Consider the following 26,749-nt stretch of genomic DNA (forward strand, 5'->3'; position numbering starts at 1 on the left):
CTACATAGGCTCAAATTCATATAAAATGGATAGGAAATCCAAGGATTTGTTTGCAGGATGCCTGAATAATAGCAGTATGATTAGAAAGTACTGTTTGATATTAAGCCTTATCCTCAGACTTCACCAAACGTCTAGTACTATACTTATTGAACCTTTAATTTTGTCTGCTGCTGTGGCATTCTAGGACAAGTTTATACATTTCCTTGATTCAATAGAATAAGAATTTGAAAATTTGAATGAGTAAAATTAAATATAAAAACTCTACATGATTGTATTACTGTTTTTAATAACTGAAATATTGGACAAAATAATTTCATGTTAAAAACATTGAAAAGTTTAGGAAGAAATGGAACATTCCTCAATATAATATTCAGCACCAATCTAAATTAGGACATTAATATTATTTGTAATAGAGAAGTGTTAAATGTCTTTCAAAGGGCAGTTGAATGGTACCACAGAGAAGAGAGAATCAAGAAATAGTTGAGGAAGACCTGAATTCAAACATGTCCTCAAGCATTTATTAGATTTAATAAATCAGCAACTCATTTAACCCAGGTTGCCCCAGTTTCCTTATCTTTAAAATATGTTAGAGAAGGGAAGGGCAAATTCATTCAGAGAAGAGGTAAGACAATGATGTTCATTTTCATAAATGTTATTTGATATAACTTTAGAAATGCTAAGTGTACCAACAGCACAAGCATAAAGAGAGATAAATTCCATTCAAAATAACTACACAATAGGTAAACTATCTGAGGTCCAGATACCAGGACATCAATAGAAATTATATTAATTCAACTATAAAGTAATCATCACAAATAAAGGCAAAACTAAATAATTAGAGATTAATTAGTTTTGCATTTTATATTATGAAGGCAAAACTTCTGTGTACTTTTGGCTCAGATATTTTATATAAACTGACTGATACATCTCCATCAGGAGCTTTTTTTCAATCACATAGTTAAATGCCCATAAACACTTCATTTTGTAGGTCCATGAGATCTTTGAATGTCAGGAATGCAACAAGAAATTTATTACCCCAAATCAGCTAAAGCGTCACATGATTACCCATTCAGGTAAGTTATATCCTTTTTGATACTCAGACACATTTTCATTCCTTCCAGAAGCTTTGATGAATATCTCAATGCCTTAAATACTATTTTTTAAACCTTGGTCATGCTGTCTTGCTGGGCTTAGCAATGTAGCATCTACTTATGGACTCAATTTCACTATTGATCCATATGGGGATTTCTACCTCTTTCATTTCTGACTTGGGCTGGTTTGCCTTTTCTGATACAATCCTCTTCTTCTGGAAAGCTCATCAGACAAATGTGACACAAAGTCTTAGTGTTATTGCAGTAGCTCCCACTTCCCAAGTTCAAGTGTCTCCCTAGACTCAGCCTTCTTAGAAGCAGTGATTATTTTGGAGCATCACCATATGTAGCTCTGTATGTATGACATACACACACACACACACACACACACACACACACACACGCATACACAAATTTTTTTTTTTGAAATAAAAACCTTCTAATTAGGCCTGGCTTGGGAATAATTTTGAATTCAATTACTTAAATTACTTTGCCATTTATATTTTTTTTCTCCTTTGAAAGTTTAGACATCAAAACTTTGATGTTAGTTTTCACGAGGAATTTATTTTGGTGTTAAAGACTATAATCTAAAGTCATTGCTGCAAGGCAGTGACTATTTTAAAAACTAATAAAAATAATTGTTTTAATTGAATGTGAAATTGTTTAAACTTGTATCTGCTTTTACATTTGCTATCTTAAAGTCATTCCTTTGAAGTGAAACTCTTTTGGTTTAAATTAATTAATCAGCATGTAGTTAAAGAGATGGATTTGCTCAACACTATGCCCCTTTATGGTCATGTGCCATTATAAATCTTTTATATAATCATGATAGTGCAAATTTCAGTTTCAATTTTAGATGTGAAAAGTGCTTTATATGACTTATTTGTTTCTCACCACATACCTTTGAGGTAAGTGCTACTTGTCCCCAATTTGCAGATGACTTGGCTGAGACTGAGAGCAATTTATTGACCAGTTCAGTATCACACATCTGATAAGCATATGAGTACAGATTACAATTCAGGTCTTTCTGACTCCAGTTCTAATGATCTGCCTACTATTCTGGAAAGCTCATCATTGTAGTGCTGACACGAAGTCTATTTAGTACCACTATAACAGCTCCCAACTCCCAAGCTTAAGTGATCTACTATACTATACTGCCTCTGATAATATTAATGTGATCTCTGGCTTCACCAGGAGAGACCTAGTGACTCAACACATAAGGGGATAGTTTTGCTGCATGTCAACCTTACTCTGATACATTTATATAGTGCCTACTATGTGCCAGGAACTGGGCTAAGTTCTTTACTCTTATTATTTTACCTGATCCTAAGATAACCTTATCCCTATTTTACAGATGAGAAAATTTTGTAAAACAGAGATTAAAAAATTTATCCAGGATCACAATAAGTATCTAATCTCCTCTTCCTGATTTTAGGCCTGCTGTTCTATCCTCTGTATCACCTATGTTTCCTAGCTTCATTTTTCAGCATTGTATTTATCAATGCATTGACAAATGAGGAAGGCCAGAGGAGGGGCCAAGATAGAGACCAGCCATGAGACCTGACTGTATAAGCATAAGCTAGAAAAGTTAATGAGGTCCACCATGGAGAAGGGAAAGCTTACAAGAAACTTGACAAATGGTATCAAGAATTTGAAGTGTCACCTTGGAGAGGAGGCAATAAACTCTCACGCCTCAGAAGGCAGAACAGTGAGCAGGGGGTGGAAGTTGTAGAGAGAGGGAGATTTAAATTGTTCAATAGGGGAAAAAAACCCACTAAATTTAGAATCAGAAGCTCTCTGGACATCTGTTCTTTCCTACACTTATTAGCGCTGTGACCCAGTACAAAGGATTTAACTTTTCTGGACTTCAGGTTAATCATCCCAAAAATATGGATAGAATACCTGCAGTATTCAGGGAGTTGTTTGGAAAATCAAATGAGATAATGGATACATTATATTTTGTAAAACTTAAATCTCTATGGAAATTTCAGCTGTTATTATCAAGGAATAAATTCCTAATGATGAAAAATTTCAGTGTGGAATGGGACATCTTAGAAGGAATTAGATTATTATTCATGAAAAGTTTTCAAACAAAAGTGAATGACCATTTGTTGATGAAATTCCATTAATATGTAAAACTTCCTGAAGAAAGCAACAGCTTTTCTTGTTCTTTTTGTATCCCTGACACACAGTGTTCATTTCAGTTTTGTCTACCTCTTTTGACCCCATTGACCCATTGAGGTTTTCTTTGTAAAGATAGTAAAATTGTTTGCTATTTGCTTCTCAAGCTCATTTTACAGGTGAGGAAACTGAGGCAAAGTTAAGTGACTTGCCTAGACACTTAGGTAGTACACAGGTAGTAAGAATCTGAAGTCAGATGATCTTAGGAAGATAAGTCTCCCTGACCCTAGATCTGGCACTCTATCCATTATGGTGCCACTTAGCTGTCTTGACACATACTAGGCTCACTGAATGAATGGTCTCAGTGGCATTTATTGTGGTGTGATGGAGAGAATGTCAGTGGGCTTGTAATCAGGAATATATGAGTTCAAATCTTCACTTAGATACTTAGTAGTTACTTGATATTGGACAAATTTTTTTGGGTCTCAGTTTTTTTTGAGTTTTTTTTTTTTTTTTACCTGTAAAATGAAGAAATTCAACTCTGATGTGAAAGTCCCTTCCAGTTCTAAATCTAAAGTTCTAAGAATGTTGAGTGAATGCTGGATTAGTTGCCCCTGAGATCTTTGCCAACCCAGAGATTTTCTGATTCTATAATTAGGTAAACTTCTTTACAATAAATGTAGCTGAGAGAAGGCCTACTTTTTTGTTTCATCCTATACTTCTATGTAAACTAGAGATTAAATTTTTCCCCTGCTTTTCTGCAGAAAAACGTCCCTACAACTGTGAGGTTTGTAATAAGTCCTTCAAACGAATCGATCAGGTGGCCGCACACAAAATCATACACAGTGAAGATAAACCTTACAAATGCAAGCTTTGTGGCAAGGGATTTGCCCACAGAAATGTTTACAAGAACCACAAAAAGGTAAAAACTCCACCATTTTTGCCAGTCTCTCCTTCTGAGATTAGCTGCATTTCCTTTCAAACACTATTTAGTATATATGTATGAATGTGTATACAAATATGTGTGTATGTGTTAGCATGCTGTTAGGATCTATTGTGTAAAACCAGGTATGGTAATATTGGAGAAAACCTTCCTGACATCCTTTGTCCAAAGGCATTCAGTAACTTTGTGATAATGTACAAATCCCCAATGGTTACACTGAGCTTACAGAAATTTGCAAATATTCTCTGCTGTTCATACATCTCTATTCTTTTCTTTCTGTGTCATTAGGCTACATGAGTTTCATCTGTTCTAAATAGCTGGTGATTCAAAATCACTGTCACTGTGGTGAGAGAAGATCTTCCTTTTACTTTGGCAATTATAGCTAGTTAGTCAAAGTTGGAAAGACTTTGAGCACAAGCCCAATGACAGAATATTTCCTGTCATCCAATGATCAGTCTCACCAGTCTTGGATAATAAATGATGAATTCTTTGGCCATGGGAGCCCATACATAAGCCACTTCTGTTCTTAAAGCCAGTTTCTGAATACAATACGGGTATTAGAGAAGATGATCTCTAAGATCCCATAAAGATCTGGGATCCTTTAAAAGGAAATTTAAAAATAAATACATCTTGTTCTCCTCTGTGATAACAAGATATTGAAAAGTCAACTCTGAGAAAGGTTATACTGGGTGATGGAAATTGAATATTGAAATCTTCCTTAATTTTAGTGTTAAACCCACAGTTTACCAATAAATCATGTCTACTCATGGAATGCAGATTGTCTTATAAGAATCATCAATTATCTTTTTTGTTTTGGGGTTTGCTTTTTTGTTGTTGTTGTTATGAAATTGTTTATATGTGAATTGGGAGACTGATATAGGTTTCTTGTACTATCTTTCATGCTTTTGGTCTCTATTATGGGAAAGTAATAATAAAAACTCAGAATTGGTAGAAACAATGATACTTATTATTTCTAAAGCAGAAAGCCAACAGCCTATCTCTGATCAATTAATAACCACAATTCTGTCACCCATTGTACAATAATCTTAGCAATTGTTTAGTTACTTACAAAGTAATCACGATCACAGGGGAGTTCCTGGGATCTTCCCTATAATGTAGTTCTTTTTTTGTTTTCTTCTTCAAGCAAAGCATTCTTTTCTTATATCCTAATCTAGTTGTAGCTATCAGTGAAATGGAATAATCTCACTGGTTGATCAAAGATCTATATGGTACAGCTGGATAGTAGTATGGTTCCATAGCTATTTGTCAGAATAGGGGATAAAATACTAGACCTAGAGCCAGGAAGAAAAGAATTCAAATCATGCCTCAGATACTCATTAGTTGTATAACTTTAGGCAAGTCACTTAATCTTTCTGCTTCAATTTTTTCAAGTATTAAGCAGAGGAAACATTTGCTTCTACTAACCAAGGTTTTGGGGAGAATAAAATGAGATAACATGGAAAGTATCTTGCAAATCCCAAATCATTACATAAATACTTATTGTTATTGTTACTATTGTTGCTATTATTTTATTATTTATCCATTCATGGTCATGTTGGGGTTGTGATATTTATTGGCTAAGATAACATGGCAGATGGATAGAATTCTGGAGTCAAAAGAGACTTGGTCTCAAATCCTTGTCTAGAACTTGCCAAGTGGGTGATCCTGGACATCATGTGATGATTCATAAGCCTCATTTTCCCACTTTTAAAATGGAGATAATCCTATTTCCAGCACTCCATAGGATTGGACTGAAGCTTTTTGTCAAGATCTTCTAAGCTTTAAAGCACTAAATCGATGTCAATCATTATTAGTTATTCCCTCAGTTATCACCATTGTCTTTTCATCACTACTATTTATGATATTGAGAGTCTAATCTCTGAAGTTGAAGTTCTCTAGTAGAAATTGTTTTTGGTTCCTATGCAAGATAGAATTTTCAGATGGGAGCAATTTGAAAGGAATGATTCTTCTAAAACTAAAATGTATCCCTATGACAAGAGAATCAATGTCTGGTTGCAGCCAGTAAAGATTTCTTTTACTTAATATCATCCTGAATTAGTAGTATTTGATACCATTGCTGAAATAACATAAATCAAAACCATTTCTTACATTGAGTTCCTTCCTCACACCCTTCTTTTCATCATTAGTATGTGTGTGTGTGTGTGTGTGTGTGTGTGTGTGTGTGTGTGTGTGTATTCATTTGTTTGTTCATTATCTTTGTTTTGAGAGATGATAGTATCCAGGATTGTGCTAAGGCCAATTCTTACAGGCTTATGAGATCTATTTGTGAAAATTTCATTGTGAACATTTATACTTCAGACATCCACAAATGCTATAAATCAGGCCTTGATTTGTTATTTTGCAGATTGTTTAGATTTAAATGTTAGAGAACATATTAAACAGCATAAAGTTAAACATGGCTCATATATACTTTTAAATTATTTTCAGAGAACTGGTTGTTAAACTAAGTAAGCCATATACCACTGTTAATGTCTCACGTAGCTGGTATAACTTACTCCCCAATTTCTACTACCTTGAAAGAGTGATGGTTTTTAAATCAGATAATCTGAGTTCAAAATTTGCCTTAAGAACTTTTTTATTTTTCTGACTTTATTCAAATCATTTTCTCTCTTTGGTGGGCATGGAATGTTCAGGGAGCACTATCACTCGGGTTCAGGGCTGTTAAGCTTTAGGATATTCACAAGTCACTCAGCTCTCACTTGTGGCTCTAAGTATCTGGAGCATATGCTAGTGACCACATGCCAATAGAATTGTCTTGGCAAATGGGCTAGACCAAATCAAGGATAACCACCAGACCTCAAACCCATCAGTAAGTTAGGGAGTTGTCTACCCCAAGCATATGAATACTTTGCCCTGGGGAATAAGTCAATGAGAATAATTTGTTTCAGTGGTCATGAAGGTAGTTAAAGCAGGTATTGTGGAGCATTTGGAGCTTGATCACACTTTGAGGTCAGCTACTACATCCTGGACTATTATCATTTGTCTTGATTTTTTTCTTATCATTAGACACTGATGATTCTGGAAAAGAGTGTGGGGCTGTGATTTTGCACAACTATGACTCTCTTAAGTTCAATTCATGTGTAATTCAAGATATCATCCATGATGTCATTGGTCCTCTTCATAAATAAGGGATGAGCAACAACAACTATCCAGAACTGATTCATCCCAAACCACCATAGTTTCTCAAGTATACTTGAATAATTCACCTAGAGACTCTTCATGGACAGAGCTTCCTAGAATTTTTAGCCAAATGGTCTGATTTAGAAGGCTCCAAGACATGAAAAGTCATAAATCAGAAGTACTAAAAACAAATATGCTGTGATAGCAGCAGAAAATAGTTCTGGGAATCCTGAGGACATTAGAGAAAACAGGAAAAAAAATTAAATTATGAAAGGAATCTTAAAAAATACAATGGTTAGGGGTCATTTGATAAATCTATAGCTAGTTTTACCTACAGCAACAAGGTTGAGCCATATCCTTCCAGTTCAGGATAGATTCAGTTTTCATAACTGTGAGTCCCAAAGCATGGTCTTTCTTTCAGTGCTTAGCATAATCCCTGATACATGCTAGGAGTTAATAAGTGCTGATTGAATTGAATAAAAATTGATTAAATAAAACACATTTTAGCGCTTGTAGAAGTTTCATTTCCTGAGAACAATTCTTAAAGCACACAGTTTATTCATGAATGATATCAAATAAATAAATGAAATTCTGGCATTTGGACCTTTTTGAGAATGACTTGTGTGGCATAGAGGTAAATTCTGAAGAGACATGAGCTATCTTCTAAAGCCCATAAATTTTGAGCTAGAGAAAATCTCAAGGGCTTTTATCATAAGTGTTTCATTTTATGGATGAGTAAACTGAGACCCAGAAAATGGAAGTGAATTGCCTAGAGTCACATAGGTGTCCAACTACAATTTGAACTCAGACCAACTCCAGAGTTGGTATTCTTTCGTCTCTTTCATGCATTCATTATCTGTGTTCTACAATGTACCATGAGTTATTTTTGTCCTTAGGCATAATTTTATCAATATAAATTTAGTGAGGGAAAATATGGTCACTTAGAGGCAGTTATGTTATGAGTTATGCTGTGTTATAAGTTTGGATTACTTCTTAATATTAACTTGTTAATTATGATTTATAAATAATTATGTTTTGTTTTTTGAAGTAATTGTTTCAATTTGCTATAATAATTTTGAATATGAAGTATAAAAGTATTAGGAAATGATGAACCAATGAAAACTGATCAATTAATTTTTTCAGTATTTTTCTCATTGGATTTTGATAAGGTGAGCAATAAATCCATGTGGTAAATGTGGAAAATATTTTATGAAAAAAAATACACTTAAGTTAGATATTTTCAAATGCAAAAAATCAGTACAGTATGGAACCATTGCCTTTCAGGCCATATAATATGAATCTGTTTTATATTTAAAATTAGCAATAGGTTCTCTAAACATTGGACTGTTTGGCTTTAAACAAACATTTGTATCATTGTGAGAAAAAGATTGGCTACATTTCTACAAAGACTTAGTTGAGAATATTTCATCTATAATGGTGGTGACATTTCAGCGTTTGGGTAGAGGAAGGAAAAGGCTTTTTTTTTTTTTTTTTGGACTAAGCCAACATTAGTTAAATATTTGGAACCTGATCATCTGTAAAAATGAGATCATTCAGTTTTCCAACTGCCTAGAGAGCTATTTCCCATTCTGGGGTCAGCCTCTGTTGTTTAAAGAATGACCTGAGTTCATGGACTTCATGTTTTCTCATCAGTTTTGACCTTGTATTTATTTGCTTTTCAATCTGGGAATCCCAAAAACAGAAACTACCTACTACCTCTGAACTCATCATGTTAAATGAGGAGGCCAGGTCTCCCCCATGTTTCAACTTGTAGAAACTTAGTGACTCAAAACCAGCATCTACAGGCCCAGTACAATGCCTGGTACATCGTAGCAGTTGTTCAATGTTCATTGAAATGAACTGAATTTGAGTCTTTGTTGGAACTGACTGAATGATTTGGATTCCTCAAATGAGCCATTTCTTACCACTTAGAAGGCCAGGAGAATGCCTTTAGCATTGTCTTTTTGTTGTTGAGACAGTGACTTGCCCAGCTAGCAAGTATTAAGTGTCCGAGGCCAAATTTGAACTCAAGTCCTCTTGACTTTAGGACTGGTGCTCTATCCACTGTGCCACCTAGCTGCTCCTTGTCTTTTGTTTTTAAGAGCTGTCTTCTTCCTTCATCAACCCTTTGACTCTGGAAATTATGGTTTCTGAAACTTCCCAAGTGAGGGTTTTCTAGACTGACTGGGTACTGCTAATAAAGATGACACCATTTTAAAAAATATTTAGAGAACTTTTTACTTTAGGTAGGAAAGTTAGGACTAGCTTTCCTAGTAGGCACTGAGATCTAGGAAATTAAAAAAAAAAAAAACCAAGCATGTTTTTAAAATTTGTTTGTTTGCTTGTTTGTTTTTGGTCTCAAGAATTCTAGGCCCCATAGAATTGGGTGTCTTGTATTGACTTCAACTCAAAAGTGTGAATTAAGCACCTATCCCAAGGCAGGCACTGTTCTAGATATTCTAGATATTGGGCATATAAAGACAACAATGAAATGCTCTGCTCTCTAGATGTTTAAATCCCATTGAGAGATATCACATAACATAAATCCCATAGAAGATAAAGAGAAGTTTTACACAAAATGTAGATATCAGATTTATTAAGTAATGCCTGTTTGTAATAATAATTGGATAGATCAAGACAGATGTCTTTATGTAGAGTTATTAAATGCATAACTAAAGTTATATGGTTCAAGGAAATAGGCAGTATGGTCTCTTGGGAAGAGAATGTCATGGAATAGTGAAAAGAAAGCTAAGTTTGGAATCACACTCGCCTTGTAGTCCCTGCTTCCATCACCTTCTAGCTGTATGATTCTGGATTTAACCTCTCCAAGTCTCAGTTTCTTCACTTGCAAAATGGACAAGGATAGCGATAGGGACTTTGCCTGTAATTTCAACCATTTAGGAAACTCCCACTTGAAGAACTTCTGCCAAGGCAGTTCAGTATCTTCTCTAAAATTAAATTTTTTTTAATATCTAGAATGCCGAGAGCTTGCCTAGGATCAATACAATTCAGTCATGTCAAAGTCAGAACTGAACCATTCCTGAGACCACCTTTCTATCATCTATTCTACACTGGATAATATAACATCAGCAGAAATAATGATGATGATGATGAAAAACAAAATAGCTTATTTCATCAGGTTGTAATATGATTCAAAAAACAGAAGTCTTATGTAATTTATAATTATAAAGTACTATGTAAATATACATTATGTTTTTCTTATCCTAGAGCATGTGAACCCATAGGTCCAGGAATATGCTGATAAAATTTTAACAATCAACTTTTACATATGTATAATATGTATTTTGTAGATTCATATTTAACACATAAATATATGTGTATGTGTATAACATAATGCAACACATAACATTTATATTATATATGCACATGTACTATAAGTTATATATACATATATGTACATTTAAAAAGTTTAACCCACATTATTGACATTTTTCCCATTACCTAATTAAGATAATAATAATAATAATAAAGCAGTAGATCAAACTTTGATTTGTAACACATGGCAATTTCTGAAGTATAAATAAAAAGTTAATAATCAGTTCAAGTGAGCAGGGTTGGGTTGTCTCTAACCGTTTCCCAATTTAGGCCTGAACATCACATATAAGCATTGTTTACAAAGCTTAATAGGGAAGTGATACCAGGCTAAGGCTTCAGGTCTTGGTCTAGTTGGCTTATCCCATCAAATGGTTAACAAGTTGTGCACCCTACCATTTAAAAAATATACATTAGGAGGTCTAAGTTGATATCTGGTTTCAACCTAAATTTCATAAGAATAACCTCCAGTGCACAGCATAGTGCTTAGCCTTTCTATGTTATAGACCAAGTCATCTTGGATCAGAGTATTGTTCTAACTAAAAATGATGGCATAGCTTTAGTAGAGATTTTTGTTACATTTTATTGAATCCATTGGTTCTTGCTGAGAACATGGGTGCCCACTTCTATTATGCTGAGAGTCTCAGAGTGGGTTTGATCGTCCACTAGGGAACTGATTTCTCCATTCTGTTCCCAGATTCTATATTCTCTTGTAGAAAAGTGGCTGCTTTTAAGGAACTACTTAAACTCCTTTTTTTGAAAGCTGGCAGTAAAAATTTAATCTACTGATCTTGAAAGCAAGAAGACAGGGCTTTTATGTAACTTTGATTGTATATCCTGTCCCTAAGGGAGAGTCATATTCTTAGGACATTTTGTGTTATGCTTGTGGAGAACCAAACTTTTTATAGCAACAAATAAATAAATAAAAATAAAGAATGGTTCTAGCAAAAACCTTTCCTCCTGGTTCTTTCTCCTAAATTTCCTTGGTTTCTGGATTTTTCCAGGGATATTCATACTGATCTTCATGTCCCAAATATGACCTCCTGAATAAGTGGAATTTCCAGTAAAATACAGGGTTATGTGACAAAGCTCATATTACTGATGGACACATTTACTGCCCAGCTTGAAATGGCCTGATGAAAGTTTTACTCCTGCCATAAGGTTAATATTTGATGACTGTGATGAGGAACTTACCAATTCAGCAATTCCCATAGAGAAATAACATCAGAAGTCCTGGTGAAGAAAGATTGAAAGCCTATCTCTAAGTTGCTACAAAAATGACTTCATGTTTTCACAGATTTTTTTGGCATCCACTCTGGTTGTAATCAATTGAGATACAGATTCTGTCATGGAATTTAAAGAGAATCACTTATTCATTCATTCCCAAAATGAATCGTGTTTTGGAAATTTCTTGTTAGATTTTATTTTGACATAAAATTATTTTCCAAAGTTATCTTCCCCTTCTCCTTCCCCTGTAACAAAGAATAAGAAAAAGATTAAAACACACAGTGACAGAGAGCAAAGCATTTCAAACCAAACTCATCAATGGATCAATTAAGTCTGACAGAATAGGCTTGCACCCATTGTCTCCTATTTCTTTGAAGAAGGTGCATTTTCTGAATGAGTTTTCTCTCCAAATTTGGTCATTATAATTAGTGTGCAGCATTTTTGTTTTGTTTGAGTTTTTGTGATTGTTGGTATTCTTTTCATTTATATTTCAAATTAGTTTTTTAAAAGATCTGTTATGTGTCACTCATATCAAGATGCTGGACAAAACCAAAGTTATTCTTGCCTTCAAGGAGCTTTCAAACTATTAGGAAGAAACAATTTGTGCACGTATAAATCTCTACAAAATCTATACAAACAAGGGAGGCAGTGTGGTGGAATGAAAAAAGCCTGAACTTGGAATCAGGAGACCTGGGTTGGAATCCTGACTTTTCTATTTACCAATTGTGTGACCACACCATGAGTCACCTTCTCAGGAATGCAGTTTCCTTTTCTTGAAAAAGAAGCTGTTGGACTGGATCACATCTGAAATTTCTTTTAGTTCTAGATCTGTGTGTGCACGCGCGTGCACACACACACACACACAGAATTTTAAAAGTACTTTTTTTGGAGGCAGATAATTTCCTTAGATTAGGAGCAATGTTGTAGAAGATGGCATAATCTGTTTTTTCATGGACCTACATAATGTGTTCTTCTTCAACATGTTGATGTCATTAGAAATTTCTATGGAAATTGAAATAGACTAAGTTTTGTAGGGAAAATATCATATAATTTGGAAAATCAACAAGGAATTTTGAATTTTGTTCCAGGAAAAAGGTACAACATTCTATAGGAAGAAGTATATAAGCTCTAGCAATTGTGATAATTATAGCTAACTTTCATACACTACTTTAAAGTTTGCACACCACTTTATGTAATCACTAATTTTCATAACAACCCTGTGAAGTGAGTGCTATTATTATTCCCATTTTATAGATGAGGAAAACGAGGCAACAATAATTAAATAACTTGCTCCAAATCACAAAGCAAGTGTCTTAAGGGAGAACTTGAATTCAGATCTTCCTGACTGCAAACCCAGTATTGTGGTCATTGTGCTACCTTTAGAGAAGTGCCTCAGCTCTCCCTATAACTCCCCTACACTTCAGTCCAATCTTGTAGGGTGGTCTTCTAAAGATAAGGAGGGCTATTCCATGTCTTTGTGTTTGGTCTTTGTACCATTGTCCTGAGATTATCTTCAATTTATCCTGCATAGATCTTCTTTGCATAGTTATTTGCATGTTGTCTCCCCTATGAGCTCCCACTGTGAGCTCCTTACAAGCAGGGATTACTTTTGTCTGTCTTTAAATCTGGTACAATACCAACTGGTACAATACCAAGCACTTAAATGCTTATTGATTTGATTAGTTAGTCCATTGTTGGCTTCTCTAAAGTAACTATTAGTGGATAGGTAATAGTGATCCAACCAGTACAGCATTTGGTAGTGATCTTTGCAAAGAGAAAGCGCAATCACTTGGCCATGGATTTATCACTTGGTTTTAGCTGTTTATCAGATTAAAAGGATGGTATGGTCAATATATGAACCAATTCCTTTCATGCTACTTTAAAGACTGAGCACTGTCTTCTTACTTCATTCATTGATGACCTATGAAGTCTGTACTTCAAAGGGATATCTCTTTCCTTTACAGTGATATGAGAGCAATAAAATAACTTTCTATATGTAGCTTGCAAAGAGAAAAGAAATCTAGAATTTTCACACTATATGATAAGAATGAGCATTAGCTTAAATGGTTTTCTTAAGCTGCTGCTTCAACCATATCACTCATTAAAATCCTGTCATTCCTTATTGCTTCTAGGATCAGATAAAATTCCTGTGTTCATATTTAAAACTTATTGCAGTTGACTGTTCTCTACTGCATTGTATGGCCAATCCTACTGACTTGCTTTCTGTACTCAAAACACTCCATCTAGTTTCCATGTCTTTACATTAATGGAAATCTTCCCTCCTTCCCTTACTCTCATATTCCCTCCTATCTACTTTGTATATCATTTAAATGTACATTATTGTGCCCACCCCCATTATCCCCAGTAGACTATAAGCTCTGCAAAAAGTCACCATAAGTATCTTATTTCCAGAACTTAGCACAGAGCAAACAATGGGAAAATATTTGACTGATTGAAGAGCTCTGAATTATGAAATAGATTTTTTTTAACCCTAAATAATTTGCTTAGTTCCTTTTACTTTTAAAACAGACATATGAAGATTATGTAGTATAATCTTTATCTCACTAAATTTTAAGATAAGTTCATTCCTTAAGCATACTAATAACATTTGAAGTTTTCAGTAATAAAATGGTTTACTTTCCAAGCAATTATCCTTATTTTTTGTATCACTAGTTTAAGGCAAAATTATAACTTTTCACAAATTTCATTAGTATGCATAAACATGTATGAGCATATTTTAAACTTTCAAACATTTTTTTGATGCTCACATACCTTATATTCTCATCAAAGGATAAGATAAGTGCAAAATAAATGCAATGTATGTACAAGTAGATTATTAAAGAGGAGTGCATTAATGGGGATTAAGGAGTAGAAAAATAGCAGAAATGGTTTTATGTAGGAGAAGGCACCCCAACTGAGCACTGAAGCAAGTTTGGGATACCAAGAGATAGGAATGAGCAGGGAGTGCATTCCAAGTATGGGGGATAGCCTACTCCAAAGGCTGAAGGTTGGATATGGCGTGTTTATAACAACTTCTCTGATAAGGTTTATCTGACCCTCTTACTCAAAGGACTGGTAAACACTTCATATACAAGGAATGACCAGTCATTATCACCACAGAGACATTGCAACGTCTTTGGCCTTTACAAAATTCCCTCCCTTTAACTCTTCTACTACAAAACCCAAGTAGCTCCCTATTTCTGAAATGGCTAATTGATGTTCCTGGTCCTCCCACCTGACACACTCTTTCATCTGCAGACCCACTCTGAGGAGAGGCCCTTCCAGTGTGAGGAATGCAAAGCTTTGTTCCGGACCCCCTTCTCTTTGCAGAGACACCTGCTAATACATAACAGTAAGTGCCAATTCAGGCATTTGGTTAGAGGGCAAAAGGGCAAAGAAAGGGTTTCCAGGTTCCTTGAGTTCGTGCCAAGTTACTCAAACAACATCTGTGATAGGAAAGGCCTCTTGAAAAATCTTTCTATATGTAGGGAATTGTTGACTGGTTTAAATCCTATGAAAGCTGTATCTTTATATAAGAGGGAATGTTGAATATAAAATTTGAGACCTCCACTTAAATTCTTGCTTTCTTTTCATATTATCGTGACCTTAGCCTCAGTTTCCTTTCCTGCTCTGTGAGATGGTTAAAGTACATATTCTCTAAAGTAATCTGTGCTTCTAAATTTCTAACAGGGAAATTCAGGGTAAAATTTGAGAATTTCATTTCTACCTTCTGATTTCCAAACCAACTTGGTTTGTTCCCAAGTTTTATTCCAAAATCCCCTTTAAATTTTCCACTATACTGGGGTCTTGGGCTTAGGGGAGTTTATTTACTAAATGGAATTTACTAAAATGGATCTCAAACATAGTAGTTTCCCATGACAGGAAGGACTATGGAGGGAAATGTCCTAATGATCAGAAAAGATTAAATAACTGCATGATATTTAATTTCTACCCCACATTTTTCCCTGGGATGAAACAAATGCTCAGGTGAATTGTGCATCCAATTTCACATGATCAGATAACAGAATTAAGCTAAGAGCCTAAGGCTCCTGCCTTCCAAAACACTGTCTTTCCTTTAGACTATATTCCCTCAGGTCTCTTACTTATTTTGAAGGGACATGCATTCAATCCTTTCAAAATACATTACAAAAATTCAGTTTCTTAGAAGCATGGAATCTTTAGAATGTAAAAAGAAATTGGTTATCTAGCCAATTCTTGAAGATTAGCAATAAGGAGCTTATTTTCTCTCATATAGCACTGTTCCTTTTTGGATGACTTTAACTGGGAGCAAGTATTTCTTTGAATTGAACAGGAGTCTTACTCTCTGACATTTTCTCTTATTGTTCCTAATTCTATCCTCTGAGGACAGATATAACAATTCTTCTCCTTCTTCCACATGGCAACTCCTCAAAGACAATTCATTCTTTCCTTTCCATGCTAGAGGTTATTCTTTCAACTGATCATTGTATAGCAGCTCCTCTCACCATACATGTTTTCTTCCCTGTAATTATTTTTATCATTCAGTGTCCTTCCTAAATTATAGTGCTAAACCCAAATACTATGTGCAAGGCACAATGTATCATCTGATGATCAATTCTTTCATCCCAAATATTATGCTTTTATTTATGTAGCCTAAGGTCACATTATGATGATGATGATAATGATGATGACAATGATCATGATGATGATGTTGCCATGTTGATTTATGTTGGGGCTTACAATCCATTTAGATCCATATATATATATATATAGAAATATTTTCTGGCCACATCTTTTAATTGTGCAATTTCATTGTTTAAATCTAAATATAAGATTTTACATTGATCCTTGATAATATTGTATGCTATTTACTTCTTTAGTCAAGACAGTCTCTCCTATTCCATGAAATACTGGAATATTTTTTTCAGGAGTTCAAGTCCTTCCAAAGTGGAGAGCAATGGAGTTTCTGATAAATAGAAAAAAGTGGGATTCCATAAAAGTCTATTAGAGATCTGTTTTAACAAATTTTAAGTTCAGGGTTTCCCTTTTCTTTTTCTTTTCTTTTCTTTTTTTTTACTCTCAGTAGCTACAATTTTTTAATGACATCAATTTTGTGAACTTGAAGGTTTAAGGAAAAAATATTATACTGGGGTTTTATAAAAGTAGTCTCTATTTCTGAGAGATCATATTTTTATTTTATTGGAAGAAAGAAAATCTAAGCTCTTCCTAACTCCATCTTTTCTTGGATAATCATAGTTTGGATGCTTGTGTATTCTCTATTTTACCTGGATATGTTACATATTATATGAAATTACGTGTGTATTTCTAGACTCATTCACATCTTATTCTACAGAAGTTGAAATTTTGAAAGGTTTTGTTTTTAAGACAAAATAACACATATTTGGATAGTATATTTAAAGGAAAAATGCATTTTGGAGAAGTTCCTTTATGAATGAATATTTAAGTTTAATAAAAAATGAATCAAGTTAAGACTTCTATAAATGCTACATAATATTGATGATGATGGTGATAAACTATGCTGAGCTTCTTTTGATTGAGGAAAAGGGTGCTGCATATTTTTGAAGATCTTAACTCTGAAAATATTATGTACCATGCAATTGATTCCCAATTTTGTATAAAAGAAGAATAAAAAAAATGAGATTGTGGCTTTGTATCACTACAAGAATTTCACCTTACTTCTATAGTATCTTATTTTTTAAAGAAATTTTTGCAAGATTAATAATTTTAGGATAGGGATCAAGATATTTCTAATAGTAAGATTCTCATGGCTAAATCTTGGCCCAAAATTCCAAAAAAAATTCTCTTTGTACAATGTAACTTGATTTGTAATAGTAACTATGAATAATTAGATGTTCAAAATCTATATTTGTGTTTATATAAGTGTAGATGATATGATTTGAGTGAAATTATAGGTACTAGAAGCATATTAATGAAATAGTTTATTTCAAAGTATACTTCAGATGTTTAGCTAATTAAAAAGAATTTTTCCCTGTGAAACTTCCTTTAAAAGCTCTAAGACTAAATGTAACTGACAAGTTACCATCTGTACCAGTAAAGGGAATTTCTGTACTCGGAATTTCTTACACTAATGAAACTCCCTGCTTCCCAATATCAGGTAAGATTATTTAATAATTAAAAAAATATATAATAGAAGATTATATTAGAATAGAAACTAAATTAATTAGGATAATTAATAAAATTAGAAAACAAGCAATATTTATAGCTGTAGAATATGAAGAATTAATCAGAATTAGGTCTGGAATTATCACAATTTTCATTTCCTTCTAAGCCCAAGACAAATAACTAACTAGCTTCATTATTATAAAATGAGGAAATGACAGAACATCAGCATTAGAAAAAGACTAAGCAATATATAGTTCAATCTGTACCCAGAGGATACATTATGTATAATCTCCATTCTACACCTAAAACATATACTCCTCTCCTCCCTCTTCTCCCTTCCCCCTCCCCCCCATCATCATATTGCAGTTGACAAGAGGAAGTTCTCCTTTTGCACTACTCTGATGTGGGGACTTGGGATGGAGGGATGCATATGTTTTTCTTTTCTATTTCTTGTTCTTAATTCTGCACTGCAGATCAGATCTAATACTTTCTCCACATGAGAGCCCTCAGATATTTGGAAGCAGTTAATTTCATCCCTCCCTTAATTTTTTTCTTCTTCAATTAATCTCCACTTGGTTCAGGTTGGTTCAACACAATCTTGAGAGCCTTCACTATTGTGGGTACCTTCTTATGAATATTCTCTAGGTAATTAATATAGTACCTAGAACTTTAAATAATGCTTCATGTGTGCCAGGGAACATTTGATCAGGCCAGAGAACATTTATATCCTCATGTTGCTGGGGCTAGATATAATTTTAATATAGTCTATTTACTTTTTAGCTACCAATAATAGTATAAAAAATCTAGAGCTGGAAAGGATCTTATAGGTCACTTCATCCAAGTTACTCTTTTACCAGATTAGTAAAGTAAATGAATTGGCAAAGATCACATAGATGGTAAATGTCAGAGATGGGATCTGAATTCAGTTGCTATTTATCTTTCAGCTGTATTACACTGCCCCAATTCATATTGAATTTGTCTATTAACAATCTCACACATTTTTCAATGAATTATATTCTAACCATATCTCCCCATTTCATTGTTGTACATAAACTTAATTGCTTAAACTTCAGGATAGTCACATTTATCCCTATTATATTTCATATTCCTATGATCCAATTTTCTAAACCACTTGAGATCTTTTTTTTTTGAATCCCAATCTGTCCTCCTACTTAATATACATTATTTAAATGATATTGAAGATGGCTTTGATATTTGGACTATGAGAATAGATAGAATGATATAAAAGCAATTTTTACAGAATTCTCATTCTCTTGATGTCTAAAAATGCCAACTTTTTCACTAAGATTTACAAATTGAATGGAGATTTCAAAAATGAATTTTGTTGCAGAAGCATTGTTTATGAGGAATTAGTGAATAAAAGCTAAATAAACTAGGGTTCTTGACCTCAAAGACCTAAGATTGCTCCCATTGTACGTTCATCTCATCATCTCAAATATTTTTCTACCAGTATGCCTTAGAATTGGTTTGTATTCTTGGTTCAGTATGCTTGCTGACATTTTCTCTTCATCTTTCTAAACCATTTACTTTGGCACCTAATTGGACTTTTCAAAGAGAGGATATAGATCTTTCCCTTCATAGGCTCCCTGAAACCAGCATACAGCACCTCCCTTACCTTTTTTTTTTGTTTGTTTTTTTAAGTTTCTTATGAATTGTCATCGGACTGCTAAGTGGTACAGTGGATAGAGGCCCAAGCCTGGAGTCAGTAAGATTTAAATACAGTTTGGCCTTAGATACTTACTAGTTGTGACTCTGAGAAAGTCATTTAACAATGTTGCCTCAGTCTCTGCTTTCTGTAAAATGAACTGGTGAGAAAATGGCAGACCACTTCAGGATCTTTTCTAAGAAAACCCTAAATGAAGCCTTGTAGTTTTGGACATGACTGAAATGACTAAATAAGAAGTACTATTGGAAAATATGGTGGAAGATGGAAGGATTATAGTAGAGAAAAAAAAAAAGAATGCCTAAGTCTTATGGAAGCCTTACTTTCTTCCTATTTAAAAATATAAAAGAAATTGGTCATATCACTTTTTAATTGTTCTTTTGTGTGGTTTTATAACAAATGATTTTTATTACAATATATCACATTGCACACACACACACACACACACACACACACACACACATACACACACCCTTAAAGTCAAAATCAAAAAGAAACAAACCAAAAAAAAAAAAAAAGAAAGAATTCTCATTTGAAGTGCTTTTTAGATTCATATGTTGAAATTTTGTTAGAGGTGAAAAAAGTCAGTCAGCTAAAAGATTCAATTATTCATTCAATACTGAGTAAGTTAAAGGGTTGTTTAATCTCTGTGGTAGTTGGAGAGAACAAGAAGGTGACTGTCATCAGCTTTTTTATGGCATACTTCTAGTCCATCTTCTATTCATATCTCTAATCCTACTCTCTGGTTGTCAAAAGGAAAAAGGTATAGTTTATCAATATATACAAATTTTATTAAAAAAAAAACCCTCATTATTATGGGGAAATAGTTAATGAAAATTCTTGTTACTCATAGGAAACTATAGTTTTTAAAGACTGTAGAGATGTTTGGATAATATAGACAATTTATTTTTTAAAATGATCCACAGCAAACTCAGAATCAAGTCAAAACCAGTACTGACTATGGTTTTGACATTTGATAGTCATTAGACTGAATTGGATTCCCCAAAAGATCAAAACAATTATAGCTTATAGCTTACCTTATGAACTGGAACAGTATCATTTTATTTAATGAAGTTGGCTCCTTGAAAATTTTCTTGGGGAAATTGAGGCAATCTAGTAAAGAATGATTGAAATTAAAATGTCATTTTTGCTCCATTTCCTCATACATCTATGGAACACTATTGACCTTTATCTCCAGCTATGTTATGAAGATAAAATTTTTATCTTTGTCCATATGAAGCTATTTTTGACAAAGAGAAATAAGTTTATTGGGAATATTAGGGAGCCCTTTCACACTCATGCTGGAGTCAAGGGCAGGAAGGTCTGAAACAATGTTCAGATTAGAGATTAGCCAGGAGACATGTCTTTCTTTCATAGCTAAACAGAATCTCCACCTAGGCTGAGATTAGTGGGGGAAGGGCAGCCATTAATCTACAGGAGGAAAGGGCCCCAGCCTTGCTTGGTCTCTTCACATTTGACTTTTTTGTTTCCAAGGTGAACGAACTTTCAAGTGTGATCAGTGTGATGCTACCTTTAAAAGGAAAGATACCTTAAATGTTCACATCCAGGTGGTCCATGATGGACACAAAAAATACAAATGTGATCTCTGTGACAAGGCGTTTGTAACACCTTCTGTGCTTAAAAGTCACAAAAAAGTAAGTACAAGTCCATCCTAAGTTTGAATTCCTTATGTATATTCTTTCCCTTGTTGCTTGAACCTTTAGAATATTTCTATTTTGTGTTGCAGGGGCTTAAGCTTGAGGCCCTCCCTTTCCTGTCCTAGATACCATCCATAGGTTTATCCTCCTCTTAGAATGGATTTAGGTACAGTGGAATCAAGAGTCAAGAATATATGGCTTCAAATCCAAACTCAAACAGTAGTTGTGTGGCTCTTCTAAGGGCTGTGCGTTTCTTCACATCTAAAATGAGCCTTGTAGCAGCATCTATATTGTGAGGATAACAACTGAAAACATTTAGAGAAACTTAAGGTGCTATATAAATGTTAGCAATTATGATTCAGAGGACCTTGACAGTGATAGAAGTATAATAATTACTCATTGAATAGTTCTGGAATAAAAACTAATTAATTAGGCGACATTGTCCAGTGAATTTTGCAACAATATTATACAAAGAAATTTTACTTGGTTACATTGTTTGTTAAATTTTCTAATTCAAGTGAATATTTGTGAAGTTATTGATACAATTGTGTATATTCAGGGATGTTTTTGATTTTTTTATGTCATTTTTAATAACAATAACTAACAAGGGTGTTCCAGGAGCCTCAGCACAGTTTTAAACTATTAGTGCTTATAGGTTTTTTTTTTTTAAGTTTTACAAAGTCCTTTGCAATTAAAATATATGAACTATTTTTATTTCATTAAGTCACTTAACCTTCATAATTCTATGAGGTGGGTGCTATGACCATCTCCATCTTTTTGGATAAAGAAACTGAGGTAGAAGGTAGAAGTTCAGTGACTTACTCAGTCCCAATTAATATGTTTCTGAGGCAGCCTCAAATTCCAAGATTAGAACAGAATTCCTGACTCTCAGATAAATAGTCCATCTACTGTATTACGTGAATGGTCAGCAAACACCTTAAGGGGCACCTATTTGAGTATTATTTACTGAGGAGAAAAATGTTTATTCTGAAAATTTTAAATGTCTAAGTGGCTACACACATGCATATTTTAAGAGTTTAAATATTTTAGCAAAATAATTTATTTTGTTTTATGTTTTAGCTATAAATGTGAAGTATATTTAAAATTAAAAATTTATGGTAGATTAGTTTTATAATTTAAAAATATTGTTATACAACTAAATTAGTTTTTGCTTCCCCCTTTATGAATGTGTGTGTGTGTGTGTGTGTGTGTGTGTGTGTGTGTGTGGAAGGGGCAGGTAGGGAATTCATACATGTGATTCTATTGATAACAGGAACTTTTGGTATGGAAACTATATCCAGGAATGTAGAATATCTAGAATATAGAATAAGTTATTATAGTCTTAGGAAGATTCCAGAACTCATTGGGGGTTAAATGTCTTAGAATTGCTCAACCAGTAAATTTCAGAGTCAAACGTGACCCATGACTACTTGGTTCTAATGTGTTGCTTTTCCTTATTATCAATAAAGTTTTTGTAAAATGAGATTCTTTCTCAATTTCAAATTAAATTTTCATGAGCAAAGGATGATGCATCCAAATCTGGAAAGAACCGTACCATCTAGCCTGGCTTTCTCATTTTGTAGATAAGGAAACCAAGATTCCCAAATTGAAATCACTTATCTAGGATCAGAAAAGTATCAAGCTACTCAAGCAAGATTTGAATTCAGGTTCTCTGATGTTTAAATGGGCCTGGTTTCCTTTGGACTTTAAAAGAAAATGAAATGATTCCCAAGAAAGAAAGAAACAAAAAATTCTTGTTGTAGGAATTGCTACTGGATTGTGTGTAGTATGCTTTCTAGAGCCCCCAAGTTGGGGTGACAAAATATACCATCCAGACTAGCTCTCTAGAGGACCTTGGGACTAGCCCAAATCCTTGGTCTTAGTGGAGGGGTGAAGGAGGCAGGAGACTCACAAGGACAGTTAAAGATGGAGTCCATTTATTTCAAGTTCTCTCAGCCCTTAAATATGATTACATCACCACAGCACACTCCTCAAGTGCTAACTATAAGCACCCTGCTATTGATATGTAAATTCCTCTTACTGTAAGTAAGTAATACACAAGTAGTCACACCTCTCTGACTTCTCAGGAAGGGTGAGGGCACCAAAGAGGGGTGGTTACACCCATCCTGACTTCTCAGGAAGGCTAAGAACCCTTAGAGGAGATGGGGAGCCAAACCAGACATTGTCAGCAGGTTCCTTCTGGGCTGGAGTCTTATACCTTACCCAGAGTTCCCTCACTATTTGCGACCCTCTACAATTGTGTCTTCAAATGACCTCTGATTCCCCAGAAGCAAACATTGATGAAGGTTCCATTAAAGTGGCATATTCCTGCCACTTGGGAGGAAGATGAAGATGCAACAAATGCATGCACATCATCCCTGAAGCTAGCCTCTTCAGCTACATTATTGCTTTTTCTTTAAAAGTTCAGTAGGAAACATATATTTCTGAATTTTTCTTTGGAACTTTTCCTGACAATTATTATGGTTGGATGGACAATGGAAACCAAACATATATTTAACTTGTCTCAGTAGTGAAGAATTTACCTCATTGAAAATGTTGGCAAGAAATCATGAGGTAGAGAAAATGTATTGCATATTTGGACTCACTTTCAATAGTTTTCTAAAAAATTTGAAGAAACCTTTCAGAAATTCTTATTGTCTCAAATAACAGTGTTAGGCATTCTTTATTCACATTGAGTTTTAACATACTTTCAATAGAGATCAGGTGGAAAATATTCAAATAGATAATTTTAACCTATAATATTTCATTTTTTACCAATAATATTTTAAATCCATATGTATGTACATATACATGTAATATCAATTTAAAATATTTTGGTTGCAATTATCTTAGTAAACTTAAGTAAACCAATTGTGTAAATCTACTTATATAAACTTTTTAAACTAAGATAATTTTAACCAACAAATTGTCTCTCTATCTCTGTCTCTCTCTACATGTGTGTGTCTGTGTATATAATATAGATTTCAAATCTGTTTGGTTAAATTATTTTAGTCTAAGAAGATTGCACACAAAGGAGAAGGAAAGATGGAAGGGGAGAGAGAGGGGGAGAGATGGGGGCAAAAGAGGGAGAATATTTTGTGCAATACGTTTTTTTCTGATATCTTCTGGGAACTAGTAATAGCAATGTTGTTAAGTTGATAAAGTGATCATAAAGTCATTGTCTTTTTTTTTTTTAATTGCTTTCAGTGTGGGCTTTTAGATTTCAAAATGAGGGAACTGGATAATGTGATCTGTTTGGGGACCTGTAGAGGGCCACAGATAGAGGGGGAACTCTGGGTAAGGTTTAAGACCCTTCAGCCCAGAGGGAACCTGCTGACAATGTTTGGTTCCTCTCCCCATATCCCTTAAAGGCTCTAGGCCTTTCTGAGAAGTCAGGGGGCAGTGACAACTTGTGTTGTAATTGAAGCAGAGTGATACTAAGTGGAAAAGAGTTATCTATATACAATTGCAAGTTGTTTATGTGGTCTCGAATGCACTATATATAGTTAGCACATGCACAATGTTGCTTTGGTTATGTAAGGGTATTAGGGTATATAAAGCTGAGAGAATTTGGAATAAATGGACTCCATATTTGATCATCCATGTGAGTCTTGCCTCATTACTCCTCCACTAAGACCAAGGATTGAGGCTGGTCCGGAGATCCTCCAAGATCTAATCCGACTGGTATATTTTGACACTCCAGAGTGGGGACTCTAGAAAGCATAGTATATTTTGGCACCCCAACTTGGGAGCTCTATAAAGCATACAACAAGAACTCCTCCAGACTGGAAACTTTAGAAATCTGTGTAATATAGATCTGAGTTTTAAATCAACAAATGTATGACTCCTCTGTCATATATACATTGTGCAAACAATAACAATTGAATTATTTCTTCTCTGGCAAAAAATAGTATACTTCACAATTCTCCAATGTCATTGATCAGAGGACATTGGCAAATTCTCAGTAATATTATTTATATTATATTTCTGAACATGTGCCCCTCTTCATGAAAACTTAGAAAACCTTTTTTCCTGCCAATCCTACTGTTAATTACAGAATTCACTATTAAACTGTTGAGAAAATATACTTTTCAAAGTTAGTTAAATTATTTTTAGTTTTCTAGGCTATGATGATTCATATACTTAACATTCTTTTATTATATGAGTAGTTCTATATTTTTGAATGTTATATCTCCATAAAATTGTGATTTTATTTTTAAAAGAAGATAATGGAAAGATGAAAGGATGTCCCCCTTTGACTGACAGGTTTCATTTATGTATTTATTTTTAACATAAATAAGAATATATAGTTCTGGCTTAAATCCTACCTCTAAATCAGACTCATACTGACCCTACATTATTGTTACATCCTCACAAAGGTGGAATTAACCACAGTTTCTGAACCTCTCACTTTTCCTGAATCTCCATGGCAAGCTTCCATGAGTACTGGGAGTCCAGGGACATGATAGGAACAGTGCATACAGGGCTTCAGTGACCACCTTGCCTCCTATCTGGAACATACGTGGAGCCTGGCAATCAAAAATTGTGAACTGGAAGGGAAAATCAGGGATAAGAAGGATCCTTGGCCCAGAGAATGGAAACACTATTTCAAAAATGGAAGGTTTATACAACTCAATGGACAATGCCAAGATTGTCTATAGATTTATAATATCTGTCAGGCTGCTGATAACTTCAGACTTAAGAATGAATTAGAACTGGCTATTAGACAGTCTATAGAATGTGATATTCATGGCCTCTGAAAGGCCATTGACACCAATGTGACTAGGCTGCAGTTGGGAAGAGCTACTTGTCATAAAGAACCATGAGGAGGAGGTAATTTTTCCATAAATCCAAATTACAGACCCTAGGCTAACTGTGGAGGTGGACTCTCCCAAAGCTCAAGACTCAGAACCTTGAACAAGGTCATGGCTGATATTAGAGCCCAGTATGATGCTCCAGCTCAGAAAAACACAGAGAAGGTTAATAAATACTGTCCAGAAAATTCAATCTTATAGATAGCAAAATTATGACAGAGATTAATGACATTTAGGTCCTATGGCATTAGGGCCATAAACCTAAGATCTGGGCTGAGTCAGGAAGTTAATAAAAGGCTCTTTAATGCAAGTTACAGATTTTTTAAATGTTATTCTTGGACAAAGAAACTATCTCTACCCTATAATGAAAATATTTCTATATTGCCCAAGGCCCCTAGCCTTGAGCAATTTAGAGGAAGGAACTACCTCCACCCAAACTTGCTTGAGTTGAACACAATGAGTGGTAATTCACATAAACAAGATAATCTAGGGGTAAATTTTGGGCAAAGCTTGATAATGTCCTTCAAAAGTTGGGTTTTGCACAAAGAAATAGGAGAGAAAGTCTCAATATTTCTCACAAAAATGTTTTTAATAATAATTTCTGTCAAGGTCAA

The 26,749-nt window shown here is 34.2% G+C and overlaps 1 protein-coding gene across 1 annotated transcript in view; it reads left to right on the forward strand.

The window, feature by feature from the left end:
• PRDM5 (PR/SET domain 5) overlaps positions 1-26,749 on the forward strand; it is a 145,164-nt gene that overhangs the window by 39,529 nt on the left and 78,886 nt on the right. The window contains exons 8-11 of the mRNA XM_051966730.1: positions 989-1,073; positions 3,977-4,134; positions 15,115-15,208; positions 21,158-21,318. Coding sequence (XP_051822690.1) covers positions 989-1,073; positions 3,977-4,134; positions 15,115-15,208; positions 21,158-21,318 — 498 coding nt within the window. The remainder of the gene's footprint in view (positions 1-988; positions 1,074-3,976; positions 4,135-15,114; positions 15,209-21,157; positions 21,319-26,749) is intronic.

The sequence above is a fragment of the Antechinus flavipes genome, chromosome 6 (genome assembly GCF_016432865.1).
Source record: "Antechinus flavipes isolate AdamAnt ecotype Samford, QLD, Australia chromosome 6, AdamAnt_v2, whole genome shotgun sequence".
Lineage (NCBI taxonomy): Eukaryota > Metazoa > Chordata > Mammalia > Dasyuromorphia > Dasyuridae > Antechinus > Antechinus flavipes.